Source organism: Hyperoodon ampullatus (assembly GCF_949752795.1).
Source record: "Hyperoodon ampullatus genome assembly, chromosome: 19".
NCBI classification, from domain to species: domain Eukaryota; kingdom Metazoa; phylum Chordata; class Mammalia; order Artiodactyla; family Ziphiidae; genus Hyperoodon; species Hyperoodon ampullatus.
In genome coordinates, this window is record NC_136932.1 from 33,851,715 (window position 1) to 33,876,977 (window position 25,263).

The window sequence follows — 25,263 nt, forward strand, 5'->3', positions numbered from 1 at the left end:
TACGATCTCACCCTGCACATGAGGAAGTGGTGGTGTGGGAAGAAGAGCCATTCACTGACCTGCCCAGGCTCAGTGAGTGAGATAACGTTTTTCCTAGACTGCAATGACCACACGAAGAAGATCTGAAGACTGAGATGTTTTCTATTACATACAGTTTTTAAAGATTGCTAATTCACTTTTTCCGATCATCAAGTTAAAACTGGATTATACCAAATCTGCCTTTTTTCTGAAAAACTGAATGAGTCTTTAAATTCTATAGTGCTTTACAATTTTCAAAAGTTTCACACAGATGTTTTCATGATTTCCTAATAGTATGGGATTATATGACCTTCTTGAGAAGAACGTCAGCTCCTCTGACGTCTACCTTCACTACTTGCCTTTGAGTCTGCAGATTCAACCTCCTCAGTGGGTTTCCTCACCAGCAAGGTGAGTTCTCGGGTATGTTCTTTGTCTGAGAATGAAAGGGAGCTCTAAGCCCAAGTCCCCCCCCTGCACAGCGATGACCAGAGCCATGACAGTCTGGCTAGGAATGTCCAAACAAGTCAGCTGACCTTATTTATCTTTTCCAATTTAAAAGACATAAAGATATTGAGAGTCATTGAATACAAAGCTATTTAAAGGGGTCGGTGTGACAATGTCGACCCGCAACTGATTTAGGTACAGCGTACTTTCCATTTATGCTCTTTCTTCTCTTCGAGGCAAAATAAACAATTGGAATTTGTACAAAACAGCCTTAAAAGTAAGGGAATTCTGTGAACATCACAATTGTCGCCGTCACTCCCTTCATGTAGGTGGCATTTGGTCACCACTCAAACTGGACACTGTTGACAGGGAGAGGGGACACCTCCCACAATTCTGCTGGGACAACGGGTATAAAGCAGGCCCGTCCTGGGTAAGCTGGGAGGAAGGGGCCCTCGACTTCAGCCCACATGACGGTCACACTCGTGGCAGAGTGCTGTCCCCGAGCATCTCTGGTCATGGTCCTCACCTGGGACGTGCTCACACAGGCAGCTGCTCTCCTCTTTCTTTTCACCATGTCGGTTTAACCCTGGGTCAGGCTGAAGGGGCCAGTGAGTCCATTCCCCTCCCCACTCGTGTTGAGGCCACGCACGCACTCGCCGTGGGTCCTACTGGGAGCTGGTGCTCGGTGTCCTGTCTCTGGTTTGTACCCAGCGACGCCTTCGAAATCCATGATTTGCCACCTCTACAGGAGTCACTGAGGCCGCTCCTCTAATATCATCCAAGTGCCCCTTCTTTCTTACTTTTTAAGAACTAAGAGGCTGAAGTTTGGTCTCCCTGGAGTGGTGTTTTCTTCTCATGGGCAGAGAGACTTTTACAGAGAGTTCTGTGCAGCTGTTAGGATCTCAGGGTGTGGAGTCAAGTGGACGAGGCCAAGTTTATTCATTGTACTTGGATCCCCAGTTTTCTCACGTGAGTACTGGGAGGAATTTAAAAGCATCTACCTCACGGTGCTATAGTGAGAATTAAATATAAATAACGCGTATAATGCTTTTCATTACGATGTAAGTGCGGTTTCACCAGGAAATGTAGAATGACATTTACAGTTCAACCTTATTAACTATGTGAATTTGATAAGCTTTTCTTGTGATCTCACCATTTATCCCCATTCTATTTTCTGTAACCCTGACTTTCTTTACATATTTCTCTACTTTACTAATAGTCTTATGAAGCCTCTAATCCTTTCTGGAATAAAGAATAAAATAAGTAAGCAAGAAGGCACTATTTTCTCTGCCAGCTCTGAACCCTCCCTGTCGTGTTTTTCTAGAAGGGAAGCCACCTAGGAGTGCAGAGAAGGCAGCCAGGCACATGCAAACTGCACCGACGGTCCACACAAGCAAAGCGCTCCTTCAGGGAACTCCCCCAGGTCCTCGAGAACTCTCAGAACGACCAGTCCAGGCATGTGCTTCTTTCCTTTAGGATTGCTATATTACTTTAACTCCTTAGAATAGAATTTAGTTCACTTAAACAAAAATTTTCAAAAAAAACTACAATCACTTGAAAAAGATAATGAAAATAAATGTCTGCGGTATGTCTGTCAAATGGATACAACCAAGCTATGGACAAAGGCTGTCATCAGCGAAAGACCTTTAAGAATTTCTTCCCCAGACTCACTTCACCGCTGCCCATCAACAATGACAGGGATCACACTTTACCTGACAAATTGTGGACTAAGTCTACGAGGTTGTACAGGTTCATACTGGCCCAAATCAAATGGGACAGTAAACACCAAGAGAATTTCAGAGTAAACTGGCTACGCTTTGGACTTAAGGCCCAATAGCCGTTATGAATGGGAGAGCCACCAAAGCCGAGAGAGAAATGTTAATGGTCGTCTACAAGACTTTCTACTATACCCCTATGGCCACTCATTTATAAAATATCTGTGTAGAAGAAAATAATTTACTGAATTATAGTAAACACTAAGTGGCAAGATATTAAGTCTTCAGTTTTAAAACTATGATTCTCAATGCAAGATTTTGCCCCAGACTCATAATAGCTCCTTGTACCTATTTAATAAAATACATCCTAGCTAGAAAAATAAGTCTGAGTCTAGCTTTTTCAGGCCTATAATTTGCCCTCTAGAAGAGCAGTTACGGTTTATTATCATAAATGAGATTCTGCCTCGGTCATCTTGCAAACAAAAGATAAGTTACAAGTCTATCAAGACTAATAATCGTACTGCAGCCTCTTCCTTTAACGGAAGGGCACTGCCAACACCAGCCACCAAGGCCGTGATGCTCCTCCCTCCTGGATGTACTGAGAGACTGTGCTTTCCTGGGCGTGAGGAAATGAGCACACTGGGCGAAGTAAGACGAGCTACTAGAAGAATGACGGCCTTTATCGGATGACCATTCCATGCCTAATGGCTGTTTGCTGGGCTTATCCCATTTCCCTTGGTCCTAAAGGAGTACGATTTCACTGAGGAAAAAAGCCTGGACAGAAATTCCAAACAAGTAGGAACGCACCTGTGACTTCAGCAGTGGCAGGAGCATCGTTTAGCTTTTGAGATGGGTTACAGGGCTGACGTGTGCCCTCTAAGGCGACTTTACTCAAATCAAAGTGCTCCTGACACTTTCTAAACATAAAGACAGCAGAGAGCTGCATCAGATCTCAAAAAGGGAAAGTCAGATATGAGCTTTCTGTTCTTAGGTATTTTCATCTGGATCTACTGCCCTTTTCAATATTTAGACTCATTTAAGAACTGAATGGCTGAAAGCAGCAAATACTAAAAATTATTTTTACACAGACATCTGACTGCATCTGAATTTGTCTCCTTTATTGTTTTGCTTGATATGTATGATTATTTGATCCACAAGTGTTACACCAATAAATCGGAAGCTCCATGAGGGCTCCGCCGGGACAGGTGGACAGAGGTTTCTCTGACTTAGAACAGTCATGCAGTATGAACCACTGGCTCTTTCTATTCTTCTCAGCCTGTACTGGCTATTAGACTTTAAAAAATATTTTAAAATGCCGGTTTCGAGGTCTCCAGGAAGTAAAATGTTTAATTATTAACCATTAGTGGTATTAAAATATTTATATGCCTTTTAGCTCTACTTAGTTGAATTTGGTGGAGAGGAAAGGACGCAGTGCTTTACCTGGGGTCTAACAGTGCTCTCAGTTCATCTGAAAAGGATTCAGACATAGCTTTCTGCTGAGACCCTATATGGACCTGTCTGAAATCACCTGTGTTAATGGAATGTTTTTACCTTTAGCCACTACGAGCAAAACAAGCCCACGTCTCAAAACCGAGTCTAATAAGGAAAACTATCGCGTCAGTTATTCCCACAGCAAAACTGCCCATCTCAGCTCCTTTCTGAGCTCTGAGCCCTGCATTTTGGTTAGAGTTGGAGAGCACTACATATCTCCCTCCCCGTATGTCCCTTTGGGGGTGGGGTGTTCTTTTCACTTTACAACTCAAGGCAGAATACTGGGAAATGATTCAGGATGGACAAGCAAATGAATGTTCTGTAACATGGAGGAGACGGACATTCATGATTTTACCTGATCTGTCCACGAACCAGAGGTCTGTTCTTTGTCCTATTCATGTTTGAATCAAATGGGACCTCAAAAAACTGCAAAAAGATTGAAAACAAAACAAAACATTAAATACAGTGTGAAACAATTATTCTCTTCTGCTTTAATTCTGCAGTTTTTTTTCCACAGTAAATTTCATTTTAATTTTGATACTACAAACTCATACTCTTGGTACTCCTTAGAGAAAAATTCTCTGGGAGGAACACATTTTAAAAAATATATGCACTAATTGTCAGGAACATGCACAGTTCTACTTTTACCTGCTTTGAAAACCACGTGTTAAACACACAGTTGCATTCCTCAAAGCCAATGTTTCAGGTTTAGAGCATTAGTGTTGTCCATGATTTCAGAACTTTTCACACATCCCAAAGCCTGTGAATCAACCAAGAACCAGGTGACCACGGGAAATGGGCTACTAGAGCCAAAGCCAGGTCTGAAGGGAATAAGGTGCCAGATGAAACCATACACACACAAGTGATGAGGTTACACCGAGACTAGGGCCACATGCCCCTCTGCCTGGGACAGCTCTCCTGTACACCTGAGACCAGGGTGTCACACCTGTCACTGTCTTATGAACACAGCAAAGTGCCCGTGGGGATGGAGACTTAGGTGGCTTCTAGGTCTGAGGCTGCAGGAAATATTTAGTGTCTGGAGCCTTAGTTTCCTCAGCAGCAAATGAGAACAGTTGCTCTTGCCTACCGACGTCGGGCAGTGTGTGACGACACTGCTGCCACGCAGGCCGAGAGCTGCCGCTTCTCCCCCACGCCTGCACCCGCCCACAAGACTCCCAGCCCCTCACAAACCCGACCCTTCCTTCAACACTGAGGTCCGGTTTAACTGAAGCCTGAACCTCTGACCTGATGTGATCCCCACCTCCTTTCAATCCCCATGGCACCTGCCTGAACCACCTGGAAATGTGGCTGCACCTGAGGTGAAATCGAAATGCTGCAAATACAACAATCACTTGTCAAGAATTACAGAATTTAAAAGGTGATAAGTCTGTTTCTGATTTCACATGATAGCAGTGTCACTCTAGTTGGTAAATGAAAATACAAACTGTCCGTTTTTTGGTTCAATCTTTTTTTTTTAACTTTACTGAGGTCCACTTGATATACAATAAACTACATGTATTTAAAATATATGATTTGGTTAAGTTTTGACATCTGTACACACCCCTGAAGCTATCACCACATGAAGACACCGCACGCATCCATCTTCCCAAAAGCTCGGTCATGCCCCCTTGCAGTCCCTCTCCCCCACCCTCCTGTCCACACCTCATCCTTAGGCAGACATGGAACCACTCTGTGCCCCTATAGACTATTTGCATTTTCTAGACTTTTACGTAAATGGAATCAAATAATATGCCCTCTCTTTGTCTGGATTTTTTTTCACGTGGCGTAATTATTTTGAGATTCATCCTATCACTGAGTGTATCAATAGGTCATTCCTTTTCACTGTTAATATTCCATGACATGGTAATACCACAATCTGTACATCCATTCACTTGTTGCATATTTGGGTTGTTTCCGGGTTTTGCCTATTATGAAAAAGCTGCGATGAACATCTGTGTGTAAGTCGCTACATGAACACATGCTTTTATTTCTCATAGGTAAACACACTAGTGTGAGTCATCGAGGAGATGCATGTTGAAACTACTCAGGAAACTGTTCCACGAAGTGGATTGCCACGTTACCTTCCTGCCACCAGAGTATAAGAGGTCCAGTCCCAGAGCCTCCAAGAACTAAGCTTTGCGTCATATCTTGGGGCAAGGAACTACAGCCGTCCAAGGACAAAGGGCACGCGGACTGGCCAGCAGAAGAAGGTAAAAGAACACCAGCTACTACCCTGCGACCAGTTGCAGAAACAAGGAATGTAATAGTTCTGAGTATTTTCTCCTTGTTTTACTATAAATGTTTGTATATATAAACCACATTTTTTATTTGTCTCCCATTCTCCTACCACTGAATATATGCTAATAGTATTTACTCTCATGCCTCAGTATAGAAGTTACACAGGATCAGCTGGAAGAGAAGTGAACATTCCCCCAGAGAGGAATAAAGGGACTTTGCCTCCTCTTTCAGGGAGTGCATCAGTGAACTGTTGGTTGTAAGAAGGAGAATTTCATCATGTTCAGTGTACACACAACTTTTTGCTATCACCTTATCTGGAAGTACGACTGAAGGATGTATCCGAGCGCCAGGCTGACAACGGCGAGCTGTGATGGGTCTGTGCCGTGTTGACTCAGCTCACCGGGAACCAGGCTGCCCGGAACGCCCTCTCCCCACAGCTGTAGCTTAGGGGCAGCCACGGAAGCACGCATGAGATATGGAAGGTGGGAATGCAGGAGCGGCCACGTTTACACTTGCAAAACTGGTGTGAGGTCAGGCTCTACTGTGGCTCACACATGGTTGCTGGGATCCGTTGGCTCGCCTTGCTGGCCCGGGGCCCGCAGCTGCCCCCCGAGCTCGTCCACGTCTCGTGATCCTGGGCCAAGTCTGTGTGCTGTTCCATGGTCAAGTGCATGCTCTCCTGCAGGTCAATCTGCATCATCAAAGGTGCAGGCTTGGAAGCGGCAGGAAACAGACACGTGGTCCAGTTTGTTCTCATGCACTTCTGCTCCTCCTTGCGGATTCCAGGTCACTCCTGCTCTCCTCTGCTTTCCTCAGGCCTGGCACCAGGCACAGGGGCAAGAGGCTTACAGGGCTGCATCACATCCATGGTCCCACCAGGCCTAATCCCTTATACCTCTCAAGCGGTTCCGACATCCTGATCAAACCTTAACTGATACAGGCCTCTTCTCTAATACTTTCAACAGGGCCGCTGTTTAAAAGTAGTTAACTGTCCAGTATGTCCATCTTATGATCTCAGTGACAGGCTTCCTGAGATACGTGAATTTCCCATCCTTAATGTTAAAGAGAACTATGCAAATAGGCACTCAATAAATAATTTATTAAATAAACCATCACTGCAAATAAGTATATTTGTAGACTGCATTACATGTTGAAACGATTTACAATTTATAAGTGTTAAAAAATTCTTTGAATGTGTTCAAGTTACACATAATTAAAATGTTCCGTCTGTCACATTCCCCCCTTCCCCAATATTCAAACACATTCCATAAGTATTTGAAATAATCTTTGATTCATGACCTATTAATTTAATTTCACAGGACAAATGAGGATTCCAATTACAAATCATGTTATTTAAATGCTGATGAGGTGTTATCCAATATAACACAGAAACTCTTGTATAAATAACTATCTTGGCAGTTCTCAAGTCTGTGCGCGTGCACACACACACACACACACACATTTAGTTCAGGAATTCTAATGAATGGTTTCATCTGGATGAAAAAAGATGTTACATTTTCTCTGTTTCTGGCAAGTCAGCCATCCAAAGATGGGAACTGAGGTCTAGAACACAGCAACTGAACTGCAGGGTGCCAAAACTTGGCAGTAGCTTCTGACTCCCACGAACGCTCGAATTTATCAGGACAAGCGACATCTGGGTAGAAATACCACGCTGACCAAGACTTCTGGTTCATTCCAGCGAGGGCTAGACAATTCCTCCGAGCGCGTTATGCTGCTTTACGCTGTTTTTCATGCGTTTCCTATAATGCCTTTCAGTGAGGTTCACTGCTTTGGTTTAGCTATTGAAACCACATTCCCAAAATGTAAAGCGGCAGTGATACAGATGAGAAATTTAAACACTTTAGAACATATAGCTGGTTTGATAATCTACTCACATTTTTCCCCTGTGCTTTGCAATTTTTTCATAATGTTATTATCATTTCAGTTGGCTCCAACTACGTCCGAAGCGGAGAAGTAAAACTCCTACAACTTGTGTTGAAAATAAAATACAAATGTTGTCTTACCAACCCTTAGAACACACTGTTCGGCCCGCCTTTTCATATACCCTCGCTGCTTTGAATAACACCCCCAGTGATACGCTTTGGTGAGCACACTTGGACAGCCGCTCAACCCAGGCCTGTCCTCTCGGGCCCTTCCTTTAGAAGGCTCTAGTCATTAGGTCTCAAATGGCCATGTCACCCAGTAATTTACCCCACACCTGGACACAGTGACTGGTTTACTGAGTGGGTATCTGATTCAAACAGAGTCTTTCCTTGGGATTTTACAAACCAAAAGCCCAGGAAGGTATGTCCTCCCTTCTCTTGGGTTGCCTGTGGCCATGGAACAGGACAAAGGGAAGTGGAGGAGAGGCCCAACACTGATTCTTTGGGTCAAGTTACCTCCAAGGCTCCACCTCCGCCCTTTCCAGTTGAAGCCAACACCATATGGGTCCCACCCTCTTAGTTCCAACGTCCCAATACAGGAAAGGCTGTAAGAACTTCAAACATCAGAGCAGTGCATTGCCCAGGAGTGAATAATACTTGCTTTTTCCTTCAGCAAACAACTTATTTTCTGTCTATGTTCATTTCCAAAAGAAGTTTTTCTCAGTCTCTTTCCCTCATAAAAATCCGTCGTTCTTCTGGAATTCTTTTCATTTAAAATTTCCCCTTTAATCCCGGTTTCCCACCCCACCAGCCTCCACCGGTCGACACTCCTCCTAGGTTCTTGTTCCCCAGCTATCCTATGAGCTGTTATATGAGTCAGGCTCTTGGGGCTGCAAATGGCAGAAACACAACCCAAACAGCTCAAAGAAAAAATGGGGCTTAATTTCTTACTACAGGGCTGTGCCTGCTTTTAGGAATTACTGGGTCCAGTGCCAAATGTGCTGTCATGATTCTGGCTCTTTCCGTTTCTTGCATCTGCCCCAAGTACTCCTGCATGCAGGCGCCTTCCAGGAAGCAGGCAAAATGGCACACGGGCAGCCCTAGACTCTCATCCTCCTGGTGACCCTAGCAGAAAGTTTATTTCCTGATACCTCCAAAAGAAAAGTCCAGACCCACCATGGCCATGAATCCTCACAGCTAGGTGATGATGCGACTAGCCTGTGACCACGGGGAGGGTGCAGGTGGAGAGACACAGTGACACTGCATCGCCCTCAAATCGTAAGTGTTGTTTTCTCGATAGGAAAGGACAATTCTATTACCAGAAAAAAATGGGAAGATGTTAGGCAGACGGATGCAGTGAAATTATTTCTAACTCACTGTAAAGCTAACGGCCCCAAATCATTTCATCTCACGTCATACCTATAAAATAACTTGCCTACATTACTCCTAGTTTAAGTATCTGAAAGGCATTAATCATTACAAACATAGTAAATAATTTATATTAATCTTTGTCTCATAATCAGTTTGGGGATCAATAGTTCTATCTATTTAATAGAGTAGTAAATGGATTACTTTTTCCTCCTTGTAATCACATTAAGATACAGGTCACTATTACACCAATGGGTAAATATTTACTAGATTCCTAATATCAGATTTGTGCTTTTCTATTATACCATGCTTTTATATTAGTAGATGATTATTATTACTCCAGAGAGATGCTGCTCAGATATAAAATATACTTATTAACCCTTCTAACAGATAACAACATACTTACAACACTACTGAATTTTGTGAGCTAAAATGACAGACACCAAAAGCAGGTCGAAATATAACTTGGCCCAAGTGATGAACTTCCTATTCCTATTTTGATTAATTACATGCTATGCAAAAAGTAGATGTGTTCTAGAGATGTCTGCAAGTCAGGCTCAGAAAATATTGACTTTGATAACGAGGTGCAACTTTTTCTTCCCCTACGCTAAATAATAGGGGCAACTTTCTTCTAAAGCCTCAAAGGAAAAACAAACGTGTGAACCCTGTCGGAGTTTGTTTTTCCATCCATCTTCTCAAAGCTGTCAACAAGTGTTTGTCATTCCAGTATGGCTCACAGCCTCCCAGGTCCAAGATAATGTCTCAATCGGTCTCAGACCAAGTTAAAAGGGATGTTAACAAAAATAAATAAATAAAGCAACGGGAGAGGCACCTTATCCAGCAGGGTTCCACATACCATTACTTTCAGCTTACAAATCAGTTAAGATAGGCGGTCAGCCGTGGCTCTTTGGTTGTTACCAGTGTTCCATCGCCATACCAAGAATAAACAAATTAAGTGAGACTGGCTGTTCCCATTGATTTTTCCCCACGAGGTATCTGAAATAAGGTGTGTGTGCGCTCACGTGGTGCTGGGGTAATGTTCTCCTCCAAACATGCTACTCAGGCCATCGCTCATTAAGCTGTATTTTGAGGCTTTGCCCTAAAAGGTCACCCAGCACTTATCAGAGGCCTGAAGTACCACATCCTGTAAGTAAAAGAAAACTCAGAAAGTTGCACTGGTTTTGACGAGCTTCAGAAATGGTGTTATAGGTCACCCTTTCTCCTGCCAGAGGGAACTCAAATTTGTAACACTGCTTTCTGAAAAGAGATGGAAGGAAAACACAGCAAAATATTTACAAGATCTGGGTAGAGAGATGTGGGGTGAGTATTATTTTTGTATTTTACAATTGTCTATAAAGACCATGTATGTTCTACTTAGGGGAAAAAAAACGTAATAAAAATTTTTACCTAAATGATACAAATATAAAATCTGGACAGACCTTCGTTAGGTTAACTAATAAAGAATAACTAAAGTTATCTAGTAGAAAGCCGATATCAATGGAGCCTTAGTCAATTAGAACCCTTTTTTTCCCCAGAAAGAACCACAGGATAAAATGTTGACCCTAATATTTCTCAAGGACACCCACTTCCCTCCATCCTTGGAGCCACTCCTTTAACCCAGGCGACCATTTTATTTTGCCTAGGTTACAGCAGCCTCCTAACACTTCCTATCTGCAGCACTGATTACCCCTATCAATTTCTCACACAGCAGCCAACACGATCTTTTCAGGTACAAACCTGATCATGTTAGTTCCCAGCCTAAAACTCCATGGCCACCCGCTGCCCAAGGAATAGAGTCCAGGCACTCACGTGGCACAGAAAGCCCTTCACAGAGGCTCCGGCCCCTTCACCTCCCAGGGCCTCATCTTCTCTCGCCCCTGACTGCTCCCCTCTAAGGGTCCGAACCTCCTGTCCGGTCCTCAGGGGCGGTCTGCCCTGCCCGCAGGGACCCTTCGCGGTAGCTGTGCCGCAGCCAGCACTAGCGCAGAGCTGACTTACTGGTCTGCCCTACATTCTGCTTCTCGTGCGTGCCTCGGCAGTGGAGCTCTGCCCGAACAACCACCGACAGGACAAGAGGATCCTTCACTTCAAGTTCAGAGTCACCAGTTTCAAAGGGGGCTCGTACCGCTCCCTGGCGAGCCCCCTGGACCTCTCTAGCCCACTGGCTCTGCTCCTCTTCACGCGAGGGTGGGGGGCGAGTTTAATCTGGTCTGCTCTCAGCCGATGGGTGCAGCCTCCTCCCTCCCTCCACCTGGGCTGGCGACCCTGTTCCCTCCCACCTCCTACGAAACCTAGTCCATCAAGCACCTCTTTTCTCCACAGCATGGTGTCTCTTAGCTGGATCTTTCCCACCCCTACCTCAACATGCTTAGTTTTCCCCCAAGCCTACACGTCTCCCCGTGTCGTCAGCGGACTTGAGCACAAGGTTAGCGTCTGGAAAGGAGAGGACGTGGTCTCTGCTCCTACCGCACATGGAGTTCAGGGCCCTCATCTCAGCCAGCACGGTCAACAGCAGGTGGTGTCCAGGGCGAGGTTAAGAACCCTCCAGAGATCTCTCAATAAGCTCCAAGGGATTTCTATTCTAACAGCTGCCAGGGACCATAATTCCATCTTTGCAAAAATATTTTTTAAAATAGGTAATTCTGAAGGCCAGTTTTGAAGAACAATAAATAATGCATTAAAGTCCACTAAAGGCAACTAATATGAACAGACTATTTAGATTGAGAATTTTTTTTTTAAACCCAACTTTTTAAAACTTGGGGCTCACAGATTAAAGGAACCTTTCCTCAGCTAGTGCTACTTCATCCTAATCTAATGGGGACAAAAGACTAGCAAATTAATAAAGTCTTGTGGATCCCTCCACAACTATAAAAAAACAGGCATACTTCCTGAAACCATTAATGGTGATAAACTATCAATAATATGACAAGTCTAACCTCTGAAACAGTTCCCTAAAATACTACAAAGAATTTAAATGCCAGCATTAAAAAAAAAAATAGAACATGAACATTTTAAACGGCAAGAAATAAGTAAAATCACCTTTATCTAGGATCCATGGCAGAAGAACGATACGATACTCAAAAAGAAAAGGTTATACCACAAAGTGAGCAATAAAACTGGCAAATCTACAGAGATTCAGCTGCTGCTCCGATATACATCTGGTCCCATCGGGGCGGGGGTGGGAGCTACAGAAATAATTAAGCCATCGGAGACGTTCCAAACAAAGAAACTGTAAAATTCTGAGCTATAAAGCAAAGGAAACACACTTAATCCCTCAGGGGTTGCAGTATGTATTTCAACTGGGTGATCCCCTCCCTCGTGAGGACACGGCGATACACCAAAACCTGGAGTGACACAAAACCTCCCCTGTCCGCATGTGACCCGGAGCCAGCCTTGCGCTGGCACCCCAGCCCCTGTTGGTTTAATCGTCGCGTTACTCTACACACCCAGGAGGGGGCGGCAGAGAGAATGAGGCTGGGGGAGTGGGGGGGGATGTGTCTCACTCATTCTGCCGATCAGAGAATATATACCTTAAAAATATAGTTACGCAGGCCTTCTGTAAATGTTCAATAAGGTGTTGGAAGATTAACACATTTCTTCTAAGATTACGGTTTATTTTTTAACTTCAGATCCTATACCGCTGCAAAGGGAAATGATTCGGCTTCTGAGGAGACACCAACTACCTACTTACTTACTATGTTATCTTAAGCAAAGTGACTCGAAACCGCTCTTTAATGACCCCACTCCCTTCTGTCTCTGAGATTCTGTGATGGGGGTACAATTATAGTGCATTTCAACTTTAGTAAAATTTTTCTGCTGCCTATTTTCCCCTAAAATCCTCAGTCTCTTGCCAATTACCTAAAATTATTTTTAAATAACCTTTTGAAAGTTTTTGTGCTGAAAGCAGGTATATTACAAAATGAGCTTCTTTAGGAACTTAAGTGAAAAAGAAAAAAAATTGGAATGGTGAATAATAACAATGACTATTACATCAAAATAATAAATAAATAATAATGGAAATAATACTTGAATCAAAAAATAAAATAGCACATAAAATATATTGGGGCATTTTCAAAGGCTTAAGAAGGGAACACAGGTGTTATATAAGTGGTCATTAAGTGGAATACTTCTGACAGCCTTTTATAATTGTTTCTGTTCCTATATTCCCACTGCTTTCCTTTCAACCTGATTACTGGACATGCCTTGATTCTGTGTCTCATGTATTCAGAATATATATCTGAGCATAGAGTTGGGCCTACAGTTCCTTCACTGAAACACAGGAAACGGCAGAAAATTCTTTTGGTAGGGCAAGACATATGTCATGGGCAAGGGAAGGATACTGGGAAACTTCCCAGAACCGAGAAAAATTTAAGTACATAACTTCTTTCCTGAGAAGCCAAACAAAAACCTGTGACATGTTATAAGCATAGTTACCGTGTTCTGAGAGTGTAACACGTGCATTGACCACCTGACAAAATGATGCCAAAATAACATAGTGGTTGATCCACGGAAGAAAAGCTTTCCATCCACACACAAAATATTTTCAGTCTTCCTGTTAAAAACAAACCGGGAAGAAATGCTTCCTTTTCTAAGATATGTGGATAAAAATTCCAAATTACTTGGAGTTTCTAGGGGAGAAAAGATATAATAGGGTTCTGATGTTCACTTTGAGTTTTTCAATGGGAACTTTTTTAAAGTTTTAAATTTAATTAATTAAAAATGGCATAAAGAGAACTTAAATATTTCTAACTTTTCTGTCAAATATCAATATAATCACAGAAAGCAGGCAAACATTTTAAAATGCCTATGAATTACAGTAATTGATATGTGACTGTGAACTTATTAGTATGATTTTGCAGCTTAGGTGAATGGTTACGCTATTTATTTGGTCATCAAATCCCAATACTTAAAGAATTGCAACCGATTACATGTCCATGTAGTTTCTGTCAGCATCACAGTTTTTTGCCTCAGAGGCAATCCTTAGAATATATACGATTTCTGTTTGCACAACTATCCGTGTAAAGTAGCAATCTAGTTTTCTAATAAATATGAGTTAAACAGACAGCATTAATGTCTTAATGAAATGCTTCCAAACAGAAAAGGTTTTAATTTTAACGACCACCTTTCTTACCAGTTTTTTTTTTTTTTTTTTTTTTTAATATTTTTGGCCGCGCCTCACGGCTTGCAGGATCTCAGTTCCCCGACCAGGGATCAAACCCGAGCCCCCAGCAGTGGAAGCCCGGGAGTCCTAACCACTGGACCGCCAGGGAATTCCCCTCCAGTTTCCTTTTAAATACATGCTAATGGGAGGGCAGGCTTTCTAAGAGATGCAAGCACTCCCTTTCTTACTGTTGGTGACAGGAGACAGTGAAAGCAGCAGAAGGAAGCCTCCACACTGAGGATGGGTAAAAAAGCAAATGAGGAGGAGCTGGCACCAGGTTAAACTCTAAACGGTACCCAGAGTCAGATTTTACAGATAAAACATGTAAGAACTTATTTGAGTGCACGTCTAATCAGAGATTTTATTTTAGAAATACCAAGTGGACCACCGTTCTCCTATATTTTAAAAAAGGCTTCCAGGGGCTTCCCTGGTGGCACAGTGGTTGAGAGTCTGCCTGCCGATGCAGGGGACAAGGGTTTGTGCCCCGGTCCGGGAAGATCCCACATGCCGCGGAGCGGCTGGGCCCGTGAGCCATGGCCGCTGAGCCTGCGCGTCCGGAGCCTGTGCTCCACCACGGGAGAGGCCACAACAGTGAGAGGCCCGCGTACCTCAAAAAAAGAAAAAAAAAAGCCTTCCAGATCATGTACTAGTCTCTCTTCCGTGAAGCAGAGAAACTCTGAATTTATGTGCCAGGAAAACAGTAAGTAACTACCACTCCCACAAGCAGCCACAGCAAACAGAAAGGCAAATAGACTTTTATAAGTAAATCTGTAATGATGAAAAACAATGTTGCATAATGAATGTCTTTATAAAAACACAGTCTGGCGAACTACCTAACTATTAAGACATTTATTTCAGTTTATCCGTTGACAGTGACTTTTATTCCATAACAAGACGTGACTAAAATATTTCTCATTCTTTAAAAGGCAGTCTTTACAGGTATAATACAAATTAATAAGACAAGTCACACTGGGAAGAGGGGGTTGGGACTTTGTCAACTGATCTTTAACAGATAAATTAGCACTATAACTTATAATTAGGCTTAAAAATCCCAGACAATATCCACATATGAATTCTTGAAAGAATATCTGAGGAACAGCAATAAAGCAGAGTCTAGTTTATACTAGTATAATTTTTCAAAATGATAGCTCTTATAATTAAATATATTTGAGAGAATATGTACCTTAAAAATATATAAATGAGAATATATACCTCATTTTATTTATCATTTATCATAATGTGATGACTTAAAAATTAATTCTATTAAAAGTTTTTTTAGAAAGAAAACTACCGGGCTTCCCTGGTGGTGCAGTGGTTGAGAGTCCGCCTGCCGATGCAGGGGACATGGGTTCGTGCCCCGGTCTGGGAAGATCCCACATGCCGCGGAGTGGCTGGGCCTGTGAGCCATGGCCGCTGAGCCTGCGCGTCCGGAGCCCGTGCTCCGCAACGGGAGAGGCCACAACAGTGAGAGGCCCGCGTACCGCAAAAAAAAAAAAATCCCACAAATCAAGATTTTGAAAGCTATGCAACCAAAAAATCAGATGTAACATTGCAATTAAATGAACAGGCTCGCTGAAGATTTACTGACCACATATATTACACGATATTTAATAATCTAAATTTTGTATTGCTTCATAACAAGTCAATGAGATTACTATTAAGAATATAAAATGCCTGAAAGTAAAAACAAAAACAGGAATATGAAAATAAGAATATATTATTTCAATATCATTTACAAAAGAAAAAGAAAACGTTCTTATGAAGGGCAGTAAGGAACTCTAAATTTAATGAGTTTAGTTCGTTTCTAATAAATTCCACTTCTGGAACTACATATCAAGGAAATGATATAGAAGTATAGGAGAAAACTACATGATAAAAATTTAAAACGTCTGTTGCAGGGTTGCTTTTAACAGATAAACACTGGAAGAGCACTAAAGGAATGGTTACAATGTGGTAAGACACCTTGATGGAACATCAGGCAGTCATTAAAGATGATAATTAAGACTAATAATCTGGGAAAATGCTTCCAACACTAATAATATAGTTTATAGTTTATAATTTGTTCAGAGTGGTGGGTCTATGGATTTTTGCTCTCTTTTCCAAATTTTGTATTATAATAATGAGAAAAATAATAAGCACAAAGAATAAATTATACAGATAGATGTGGCTACATTTAAAGAAAGATTTGCAGATGGTTTGGGAATATTTTAAAAAATTAAATGTTACATTTTCCAAACCACATTAAATCTTTTAGGTTTTCCAAAACACATTAGAAATGTAAAAGTTTCATCACAAACGCTTTTGAAGGTTAGTCTGAGGGAGAAGGGCCCTTATAAACATGGCAGGTCAAGCAGACTTAGAGGCTTCTTTTAGAAAAGGTTTGTTCACTTTTAAGAAATCCTCAAACCTATATTTTCCATAGCTTTGTTTATTCATGGCTGTAGCTCGCTAAGGCCATATTTCTCAGAAGTTTTATTTTTACTATTATAGCATACTCTGATTTGCTCAAGAATTTACAGACATTTAGTCCAGCAAGCTTAGGACTACCAGCTGAAACCATTTCTGATACTAAATACTGGAGGCGACAGAGGGATTCTTCCACATAGAAGGCCTGAAGTGTGCACATCTGTAGTTTTTCCACTTTGAGCTGTGATGCTGATGAACAAAATACCTAAGTGTGCAATCACTATGCAATTTTATTTTATTTTCCTGCCAAAAAATCCACTGACTTAATTAGACATTACAAAAATATATAGCTAGGTTATTTCATTTGAAACTGTCTTATGAAAGCTTAAATAATAAAATTGTAAAACCTTTTATTTTGATCAGCTTTTTACTTGAAAAACAGTGCACATTCTCAGCTATGGATTTAGTAATGAAGGAAATATATTTCCCATGAGGTGACCAGCAAATCTGCTATGCATAAAATAATTGATGGATCCTGGCTAATATTGTGAGGGTTCATTCAAATGTTAGCTTCTCAGGATAACCAGTCACAACTTGAAGCAGGTGAAAATCTATAGTTAGTTTCATGACTAAATGAATGTAACGGACAAGCAAACACAGAAGAGCAATGGGAAAATGCCTTCTTAATACTGATGAGGCTACAGAAATGCACTGACTTATTCTGAACAAATCAGGAATAAGTACCGCTATTAGCTATTACTCACCGAGGGTTTACTATTCCCACGCCTGGGCTCAGTGTTTTGTGTATTAAGCCTTATCTCCTGTAGGTAGGTATTACCATTATCTTCATTTGAAAGTCGAGATAACTGAGACCCAGACAAGTAATTAACCAGGGTCGTAAGGCTTGGATTTGAACCTGGGCTGCCTGAGTCCCTGTGCTCAATCATGGCCCTACACGCCACCCAGCACAGGAGGCTTGAGCGTGAGACACGGCTGGGATGAGGATGCTCTGAGGGGCTGTGAGACGGAGACCCTGGCCCCAGATCACAGTCCAGCTCGGGAGATAAGATACTTAATTTATAAAATAATAAGAGGCAGCATGATGAGATTGACAGAGATGCAGACGATAACTGCCAAAAATAAGGTTCGGAGGAAGGAAAGGTTATGAGTCTCAAAACTGGTACATTTAAAATCTGGCCCACCAGGCACTGGGGTACAAGACTCCTGAGAACTTTTAGCAAAAGTCTGTGTTTACTTGTGCAGCTAGCACTTAAGAACTGGTAGGGCTAACCCTTCACAAGTAAGAAATACAAACTTAAAAACCACTTCCTGCCACCAATATAGCAGTTACCATTAGGGGTATAATAATATAAAGAATATGTTTCAAATGATTTTATTCTTTTCCAAAAGAACCACTGACATGCTTAACTGCAGTGGAAATACAAAGTATTGGACACAATTCCAATAACCAACAATATGGGCTTAGTTAATGTAAATTTTGCTTTATTTGTATAATGGCATAATATACAAAATGTTTAAAGCCTTTTAAAAGCAAATGATATTGAGTGACTTGGGAAGTTCATGATTCGGTATTAAGAGAAAAAAATAAAATTATGACATGCCATATACAGTATAGTGCCTATCTGTGTACGTGTATTGAAAAAGATTGGACAAGAGCTATAAATCAATATATTATAACTGAGGGATGCTATTCCCTCTCTAAGGAAATTTTATTCATGTGTGTCCCTTTAATGATCATCACTGTATGAAATATTTGAAAGAATACTTCAAGAACATTTTGGTATTAAAGAGCTCTGATAACAATCACAAAACTGTAATTGTAAATCTGCATAGAGAAAAAAAACATAGAAATATAAGCAATTTGTCTAAGGGCATGCCGATGAATCTCGATATAAATTGCATTTGACTACTGAAAATAGCAGTGATTTCCCAATAGCGAATTGAAGAGATCCCCACTCCACCCCAGCCCCCGGAATGTCAGGACTCAAATCCCTCTGTCCTTTTGACACCCCAGAGACTGTCCTTTCCAGTCTACCTTAATGCTCTTTATTTTTTCTCCGTTCACCCATTTATTTTAAAGTGATTTGTTTTAGAAAGTTCTTACAGTCTGTAGATAATCATGCGTCAGAATCCTAACCACAGTCTTTTAACACTACCCTTAAGATTTTCTGTATTAAAACATTAAATATATAATAACTCGTAGGGAGAATTATTTTTATTCTCCTTATCTTTGTTCAGTGTTTTAAAAGAAGTGTAAATATTTGTTTACTTTCACTTTATATACATTCATTTCCAAAAGGAAAATTACTAGGTTAAAAGCTATAAATACTTTTGGATCTACCACTCAGACATATACATATTGTATTCACTATAAAAATCTAATATTTGTTTCATAACACTCACAAACTTACCGTGTCATTAAATGCTATTTGGAAATGTGACTTTTATGATATTCATAGTATGCCATTATATGGATAAAACATAATTTAACGGAGCCCTTTTTTTTTTTTTTTTTTTGCGGTACACGGGCCTCTCACTGTTGTGGCCTCTCCCGTGGTGGAGCACAGGCTCCGGACGCGCAGGCTCAGCGGCCATGGCTCACGGGCCCAGCTGCTCCGCGGCATATGGGATCTTCCCGGACCGGGGCACGAACCCGCATCCCCTGCATCGGCAGGCGGACTCTCAACCACTGCGACACCAGGGAAGCCCTGGAGCCCATTTTTGTATGTTGAAATTATGTCTAACGAATTTTAATACATAAAATACATGCACGTATTTTGATAATTTAAAACATTTCTAGAAATGGAATTGCTGGGTTGAGGGGAATGTACATTTTTAACAATTTTAAACTATACTTCCAAAATTTCCCTCCAGAAAGATTGACCCAATTTACATTCTCAACAGCCTGAGGGCCTGCCTTCCAGCATCCTCGCCAGCATTAGGTAAAACAATTAAAAAAAAAAAAAAAAAAACTAAAACACCTTTACTCATTTAATTTCTCATTGATTTAAAAAAAGATTTCTCATTGACTTAAAAAAAAGATTTCAACATAGGATGTAAACTAAACCTTACAACTTTACAAAAAGTCTTAAGTTAATAAAGCGTTGATTGTTAAAATGAAGTCATCAGCACATGCAAATATCTGTATGAACAGACTACAGTCATGCATGTTTTTCTCTCCTTTCACTATAATTAATTCCTAACACTGTGAGTCAAGGTAGAGTTCTTGTTCTGCTAACCTCATAAATAAGATAATCACAAAAAAGAACACCCCAGCAAAAAATGTCTTTTGAAGGAGGAGATTCACTCTAAGTTTTGATATGCACATATCAAGAAAACAAACAAGTACAGCATTCAAACAACAAAAGTCTCAACTGGGCTTTATGGTGAGAAATCTCCTATAACATCAGTATGGTGCAGCCAAGCCAACAGCAAAAAAGGGGGTTAAGCAAACTGGTAATGAATGAAAGCAAATCTAGACTTTTGGGTTAGTAGCAAGAAAAACATCTAAAAAAAGGTATATATAATTACCCAGCTTTTCCTTAAAAGGATGCTTATTACTCAGAGGTCAAGTGAATAAGTCACACCTCATCTTTCTGTCATCTCTGAGAAAGAAAATGAGGCACACAAATTAATTTTCTAGATTAATGAAGTAACTTTCTATTTTGAATAGCCAAATATTTATAAAATTAAAATCAGTTTTTGATGGAAATGTTTCTAAAATTTCTCCTATTTCTGAGCTTTCAGAACAATTTACTGAGCCTCATCTGACCTTGTTTGCAATGACTCAGGATGCTTGCTTTCACAGGAGATTGCTCGAACTCCTAAGCTTTTAAAAATAAATCACCTTTATTTTTCTTTGTTTTGTTTTACGCCAGCATTTTCTTCCTCTTTACCTTCATCTCTAATCCTTATTACTTTTAATTTTCTGTCATTACTTAAAAAAAAAAAAGAAAAAAAAAAGGCTAGACGGGGGCGGGGGTGGGGGGTGGTAGGAGAGGACAACCAACCAAACTACTTGATTAAATGCAATCATCAAAGGCAGCGCTTTTAGGGTGTTTGTTCCTCAATCTCTATTCCAAGCCCTTTACTGTGCAAATGCCTTTGCTTCTCTAGGTTTGAAAAAGGATTTCAACTGGAGGACAGAGGTGTGACTGACTTGCAATACTGAAATCTAACCGTTTCAAAATGGTTGAAATGGGTGAAGGTGGTCATATGGTACAAATGTCCAGTTATAAAAAAAATAAATCTGGTGATGTGGTATACAGCATGGTGACTATAGTTAATAACACTGTATGTATATTTAACAGTTGCTAAGAGAGTAGATCTTAAAAATTCTCATCACAAGAATAACAAATTTGTAACTGTATGGTGATCATTTCATAATATATATAAATAGCAAATCGTTATGCTGTACACCTGAAACTAATATAATGTTAGTTTCAATTACAACACTAAAACATTAAATATATAATAAATTTTAGATTATAATAATTTTTAGATTTTAAAAAAATCTAAAAATTCTAACAGATTCAGTAATAAGACTATGAAAAACAGTAATTCCATATTTGAACAAAAATCTAGAAAATGAAGATGATGTTCTCTATATACATTTAGAGAAAAATTTAAACATTCTATTGCTTCTACAATATAATGCTAGAAAGGCTCCATGTCTAATACAGTGTTTTTCAAAGTGCAGTTCAGGGGCCGAGTGCATCAGAATTCTCTGCGGTACTTAATTACAAATGCAGATCCCTGGGCCCCGCCCCTGATCTTCTAAAACAGAAGAACATCTAGGAGTGGGGACTGGAGCCTGCCTTCTCCATCAGTTCTGCAGGTGAGTCTTTATATCCATAAAATTTCAGAACTACTAATCTAGAACCTAAAGCCGGTGGTGTGCTTGCGACATGCTAACACACTTTTGTTCCCAACAAAATAGCTGCATGAGCTCCAAAGAAATTTTATCATTACGATAATGGTTAATTACCAAAACTATTCAAAGATTTCAACTTCTGATTTTTAAAAAAATCAAAGTAAAATGTGTCAACAGAACCAATAAACTAAACTGTGCAGGAAAACAAAGACCACTCCACATAAAATCTGTAAGAGTCAACTATTCCCAAATGAACAGCTTTACAGTACGGATCTTTGTGCCCACAAGGTAATAACAGAGATCTCATCATATATATATTAGGTTAATTTTAAAGATAATTTTTATATGTATAGTTATGCACAGTTGCTCTTTATTCAGAATGAAAGAAAAAACACAGTGCTATGTTTTGGCCTTGTGGACAGACTCAAAAAGCATTTTGAAAACACGAAGGCGAGTTGGTATCCTGGCTGTGATGTCATGTGATGTTTCTGCAAGACGCTACCACAGAGGGGAACTGGGTGGAGGGTATATGAGATCCCTCTGTATCATTTCTCACAACTGCATGTGAGTCTATGATGATCTCAAAATAAAGAGTTTAATTAAAAAAAAAAAACCCTCCAAGGGCACTGATTTTACCCAGGTCTGGTCAAAGAACTACCGCTTTGGAAGGCATACTTTCTGCTACTGAAGTTAAGTGGCATTGCTGGCTTTTTTTAGCTTATTAAGCTAGCTGATTTCAAAATTCTCTCTGAAAGTGTACTACACCACACATATTCCTTGGGAACAGGTTTAATTTCCTTTTTATGTGCTTGTGATCCCTTTTTAGAGGTGAAACCATCTGTGTCCCACATACAAAGCAAAATTAGGCATCTTACAGTCATTCTGTGCCTCTGAAACCCTATCTGACAGAGGCGATGCTTTTCATCTTCCAATATGAGCAACCATTAAGGTAATTCTAAGACCCAGTTAATATTTTCCAGAAAACAGACATTTTCTAACGCGTAAGTTGTTTACTAAAGCCAACAGATACTGTAACTTTGTATTTTTATCTCGATTTTCTTTAACAGCACGTTAACAAGCATGTAAGCATATCATCAATAATATTCCCAAAGGTCACAAGTGTCAGAGACAACTCGATGAAACGTGAAAAACTATACTCTTTAAAGATCTAGATGGAATGGATTGTGAAGAATCATTGTTTTCCTTCAGACACTAACATTTGTTGAATTTGAAGACATTGTGCAGTCTACATCATGAAGCCTTTTAGTTACAAGTAACTGAAAAACTGTTATTAATATTTATTGTGTAGGAAGGAATTCTTTAACACCAAAGAACCGAAGAGAGCTCAGAGACACTGGCTCAAAGAACCGCAGTGAACAACAGGGTTCCTCTCTGTAAAAGTCACGTCATTCAGCATCTAGGTTATTAACATGTTCACAACAAGAAAAGATTTCTGTATGGTAACACAGAGTCTCACTTACGCCCCATAAAGTCAATGCAGACTAAAACTTCCCTAATTAAGACTGTACTAGAATTAATGAAAAATCTGAATTAAAGACTAATTTTTCTTAAAAAGGATGTTTCCTTCCTTGATTTCAATTATGATAAAGGTTTCATGAATTTAAAACTTTACTTAATTAGTCATTTTTTTCATCACCCATACTAGAATCAGGATGAAACTGATTTCCGTTTAGAAAACTCTTTCATTCTACAGAATACCATTTCGTAGTTTTAACAATATTTGGTGTTGGTAGTGACAGCAGGCATTTAAAATGCTTGATAACCGACTGTTTAAGTATCTTCAAATATATTTTGTCAAGTACTCTGTATTACACAATGAGTATAATTACAAATCATGTTTGTTAATTCAATGAATTACACCATTAGCTACAATGGGGGCATATAAACAAAGACACAGTGCCCACACTCAAAGATTACTCTTAATAAGAAGAAACTCTTCAAGAACTTTATTATTCTGATTTAATTTGAAAAATAATACTGGATTTCTTCAGAAATACTCCATAATTTGAACCTTTCACAAATCCAGCTAGTACAAATTAGTGTAATTTAACTGCAGCTACAGTAATACAGATTAATGGATAACCAGAGGTCCCCTTAAAGCTTCCTTTAGTGTATGAGTCACAAAAGTAATTTATTAACAATTCCTTTATTTAGTCCTAAATATGCATTTGTAAAATACTTCCAATTATATTTAAAAATACATTCAACAAACTACAGTTATTACATTTTTGATTTTTTGTTTTCACGGAAAGTACAAAAGTAAACTGCAGCCCAATCCAACTAAATGAATACAGTCTAATTACTGAAATACTAAGTTTTAAAGTTTTACTCCATCATTTCTAATAAAGAAAACTAGTGAATAAGTGGCTTATTTTAAATAAATTGCAGGAAAATTCTAGGAAAGTTTTTCAAATTCACATTAACCCAAGCTTCATCCGGTCCCTTTGTAAAGAACTTCACAAGCATCACACATCCCCTCAATAAAGAAGCTATAAGAGTTACCACATTACAAATTTTTAACTTAAAATGTTCAACAAAATCTCCAACTGACTGAACTGTACTGTTTTCTTTAGGAATTAAATCAATCTAAAAGGAACTAAACTCAAAATCAGAACGGTTAAAATGTTCTAATGACACAATTCTTTCAACATTAGATTATTAAATTTCTATAGTAACAGTGCATAATTTTTCTCTAATACTACCCAAAGATTTTTTATGCTATGATTTAGCATCAGCATAGGCACAGAATAAGTAAAAATAAACAGGATTATTCTTTGATATAGTTTCTTAGCACAAATTTCTTTTTCTTCTTCTCAAATAATTTAATAGGTTAGAGGTTAAAATACATGCATATCCCACAGAAAATTTAACACTTTATCAAAAACTGTTCTACAATAGGCCAATATAATTGTCAGATGGGAAAAAATACATAAAATTTTATTTTTTAAGATTAGGAGAACGTTATGGTTAGAAAATTTTTTAAAAACAAACTTTTATGCTCAGATACTATGACCACCATTCATTAAAGTGCTTATAAACTCAAAGTGAGAGAAAGCAGAGAATCAAGCTAACGCATATTTAGTAATACAAGGATCATACCTCCATGTTGTTTAAAATTGATACATCAGTTGTTTTACTTCATATAGAACTTTTTCAGGTGAATGGATTTGACCATCTACACTTATCCTCCTTCGGAATTTAAAATAACAAAATTACAGAACCTGGTTTCATATACGCATCTTAGGCACAAGTGATTGAACAGCTGTGGAAATCTACGTCTCAAATATCAAAAATTCCTGATATAATAAAATGGTGTAAACTTAAACCATCCATTTCTAATCCAATTACTTTATCTCCTCATCTCATCTGCAATGATTTCATGATGTTTGGATAAAGAATGATGTGGCATTTTGTTCATGATTAAATTCTAACGTAGAATGTAGAAATATTATGGAAAGGGAAACCCAAACAAAAGCAAGTTCAAGTATTTTTAACATAACTATAAATGATGAAAATGTATAGATCACTAAGGAAATGTCTATTTAGAAGGAAGTCATAAACAATTCGTTTGTTCATCATTTTATCATTTAATCCCCCAATTTTTTTAGTTGGGAAATCCTCTGA

General features: G+C 39.5%; 1 protein-coding gene across 2 annotated transcripts in view; it reads right to left on the minus strand.

Annotated features, from left to right (window-relative positions):
- COX10 (cytochrome c oxidase assembly factor heme A:farnesyltransferase COX10) overlaps positions 1 to 25,263 on the minus strand; it is a gene marked incomplete at its 5' end in the record, with an annotated part of 109,509 nt that overhangs the window by 31,277 nt on the left and 52,969 nt on the right. For both annotated transcript variants that reach the window (XM_079724568.1, XM_079724569.1), the window contains one exon: positions 4,024 to 4,094. In XM_079724568.1, coding sequence (XP_079580694.1) covers positions 4,024 to 4,094 — 71 coding nt within the window. The remainder of the gene's footprint in view (positions 1 to 4,023; positions 4,095 to 25,263) is intronic.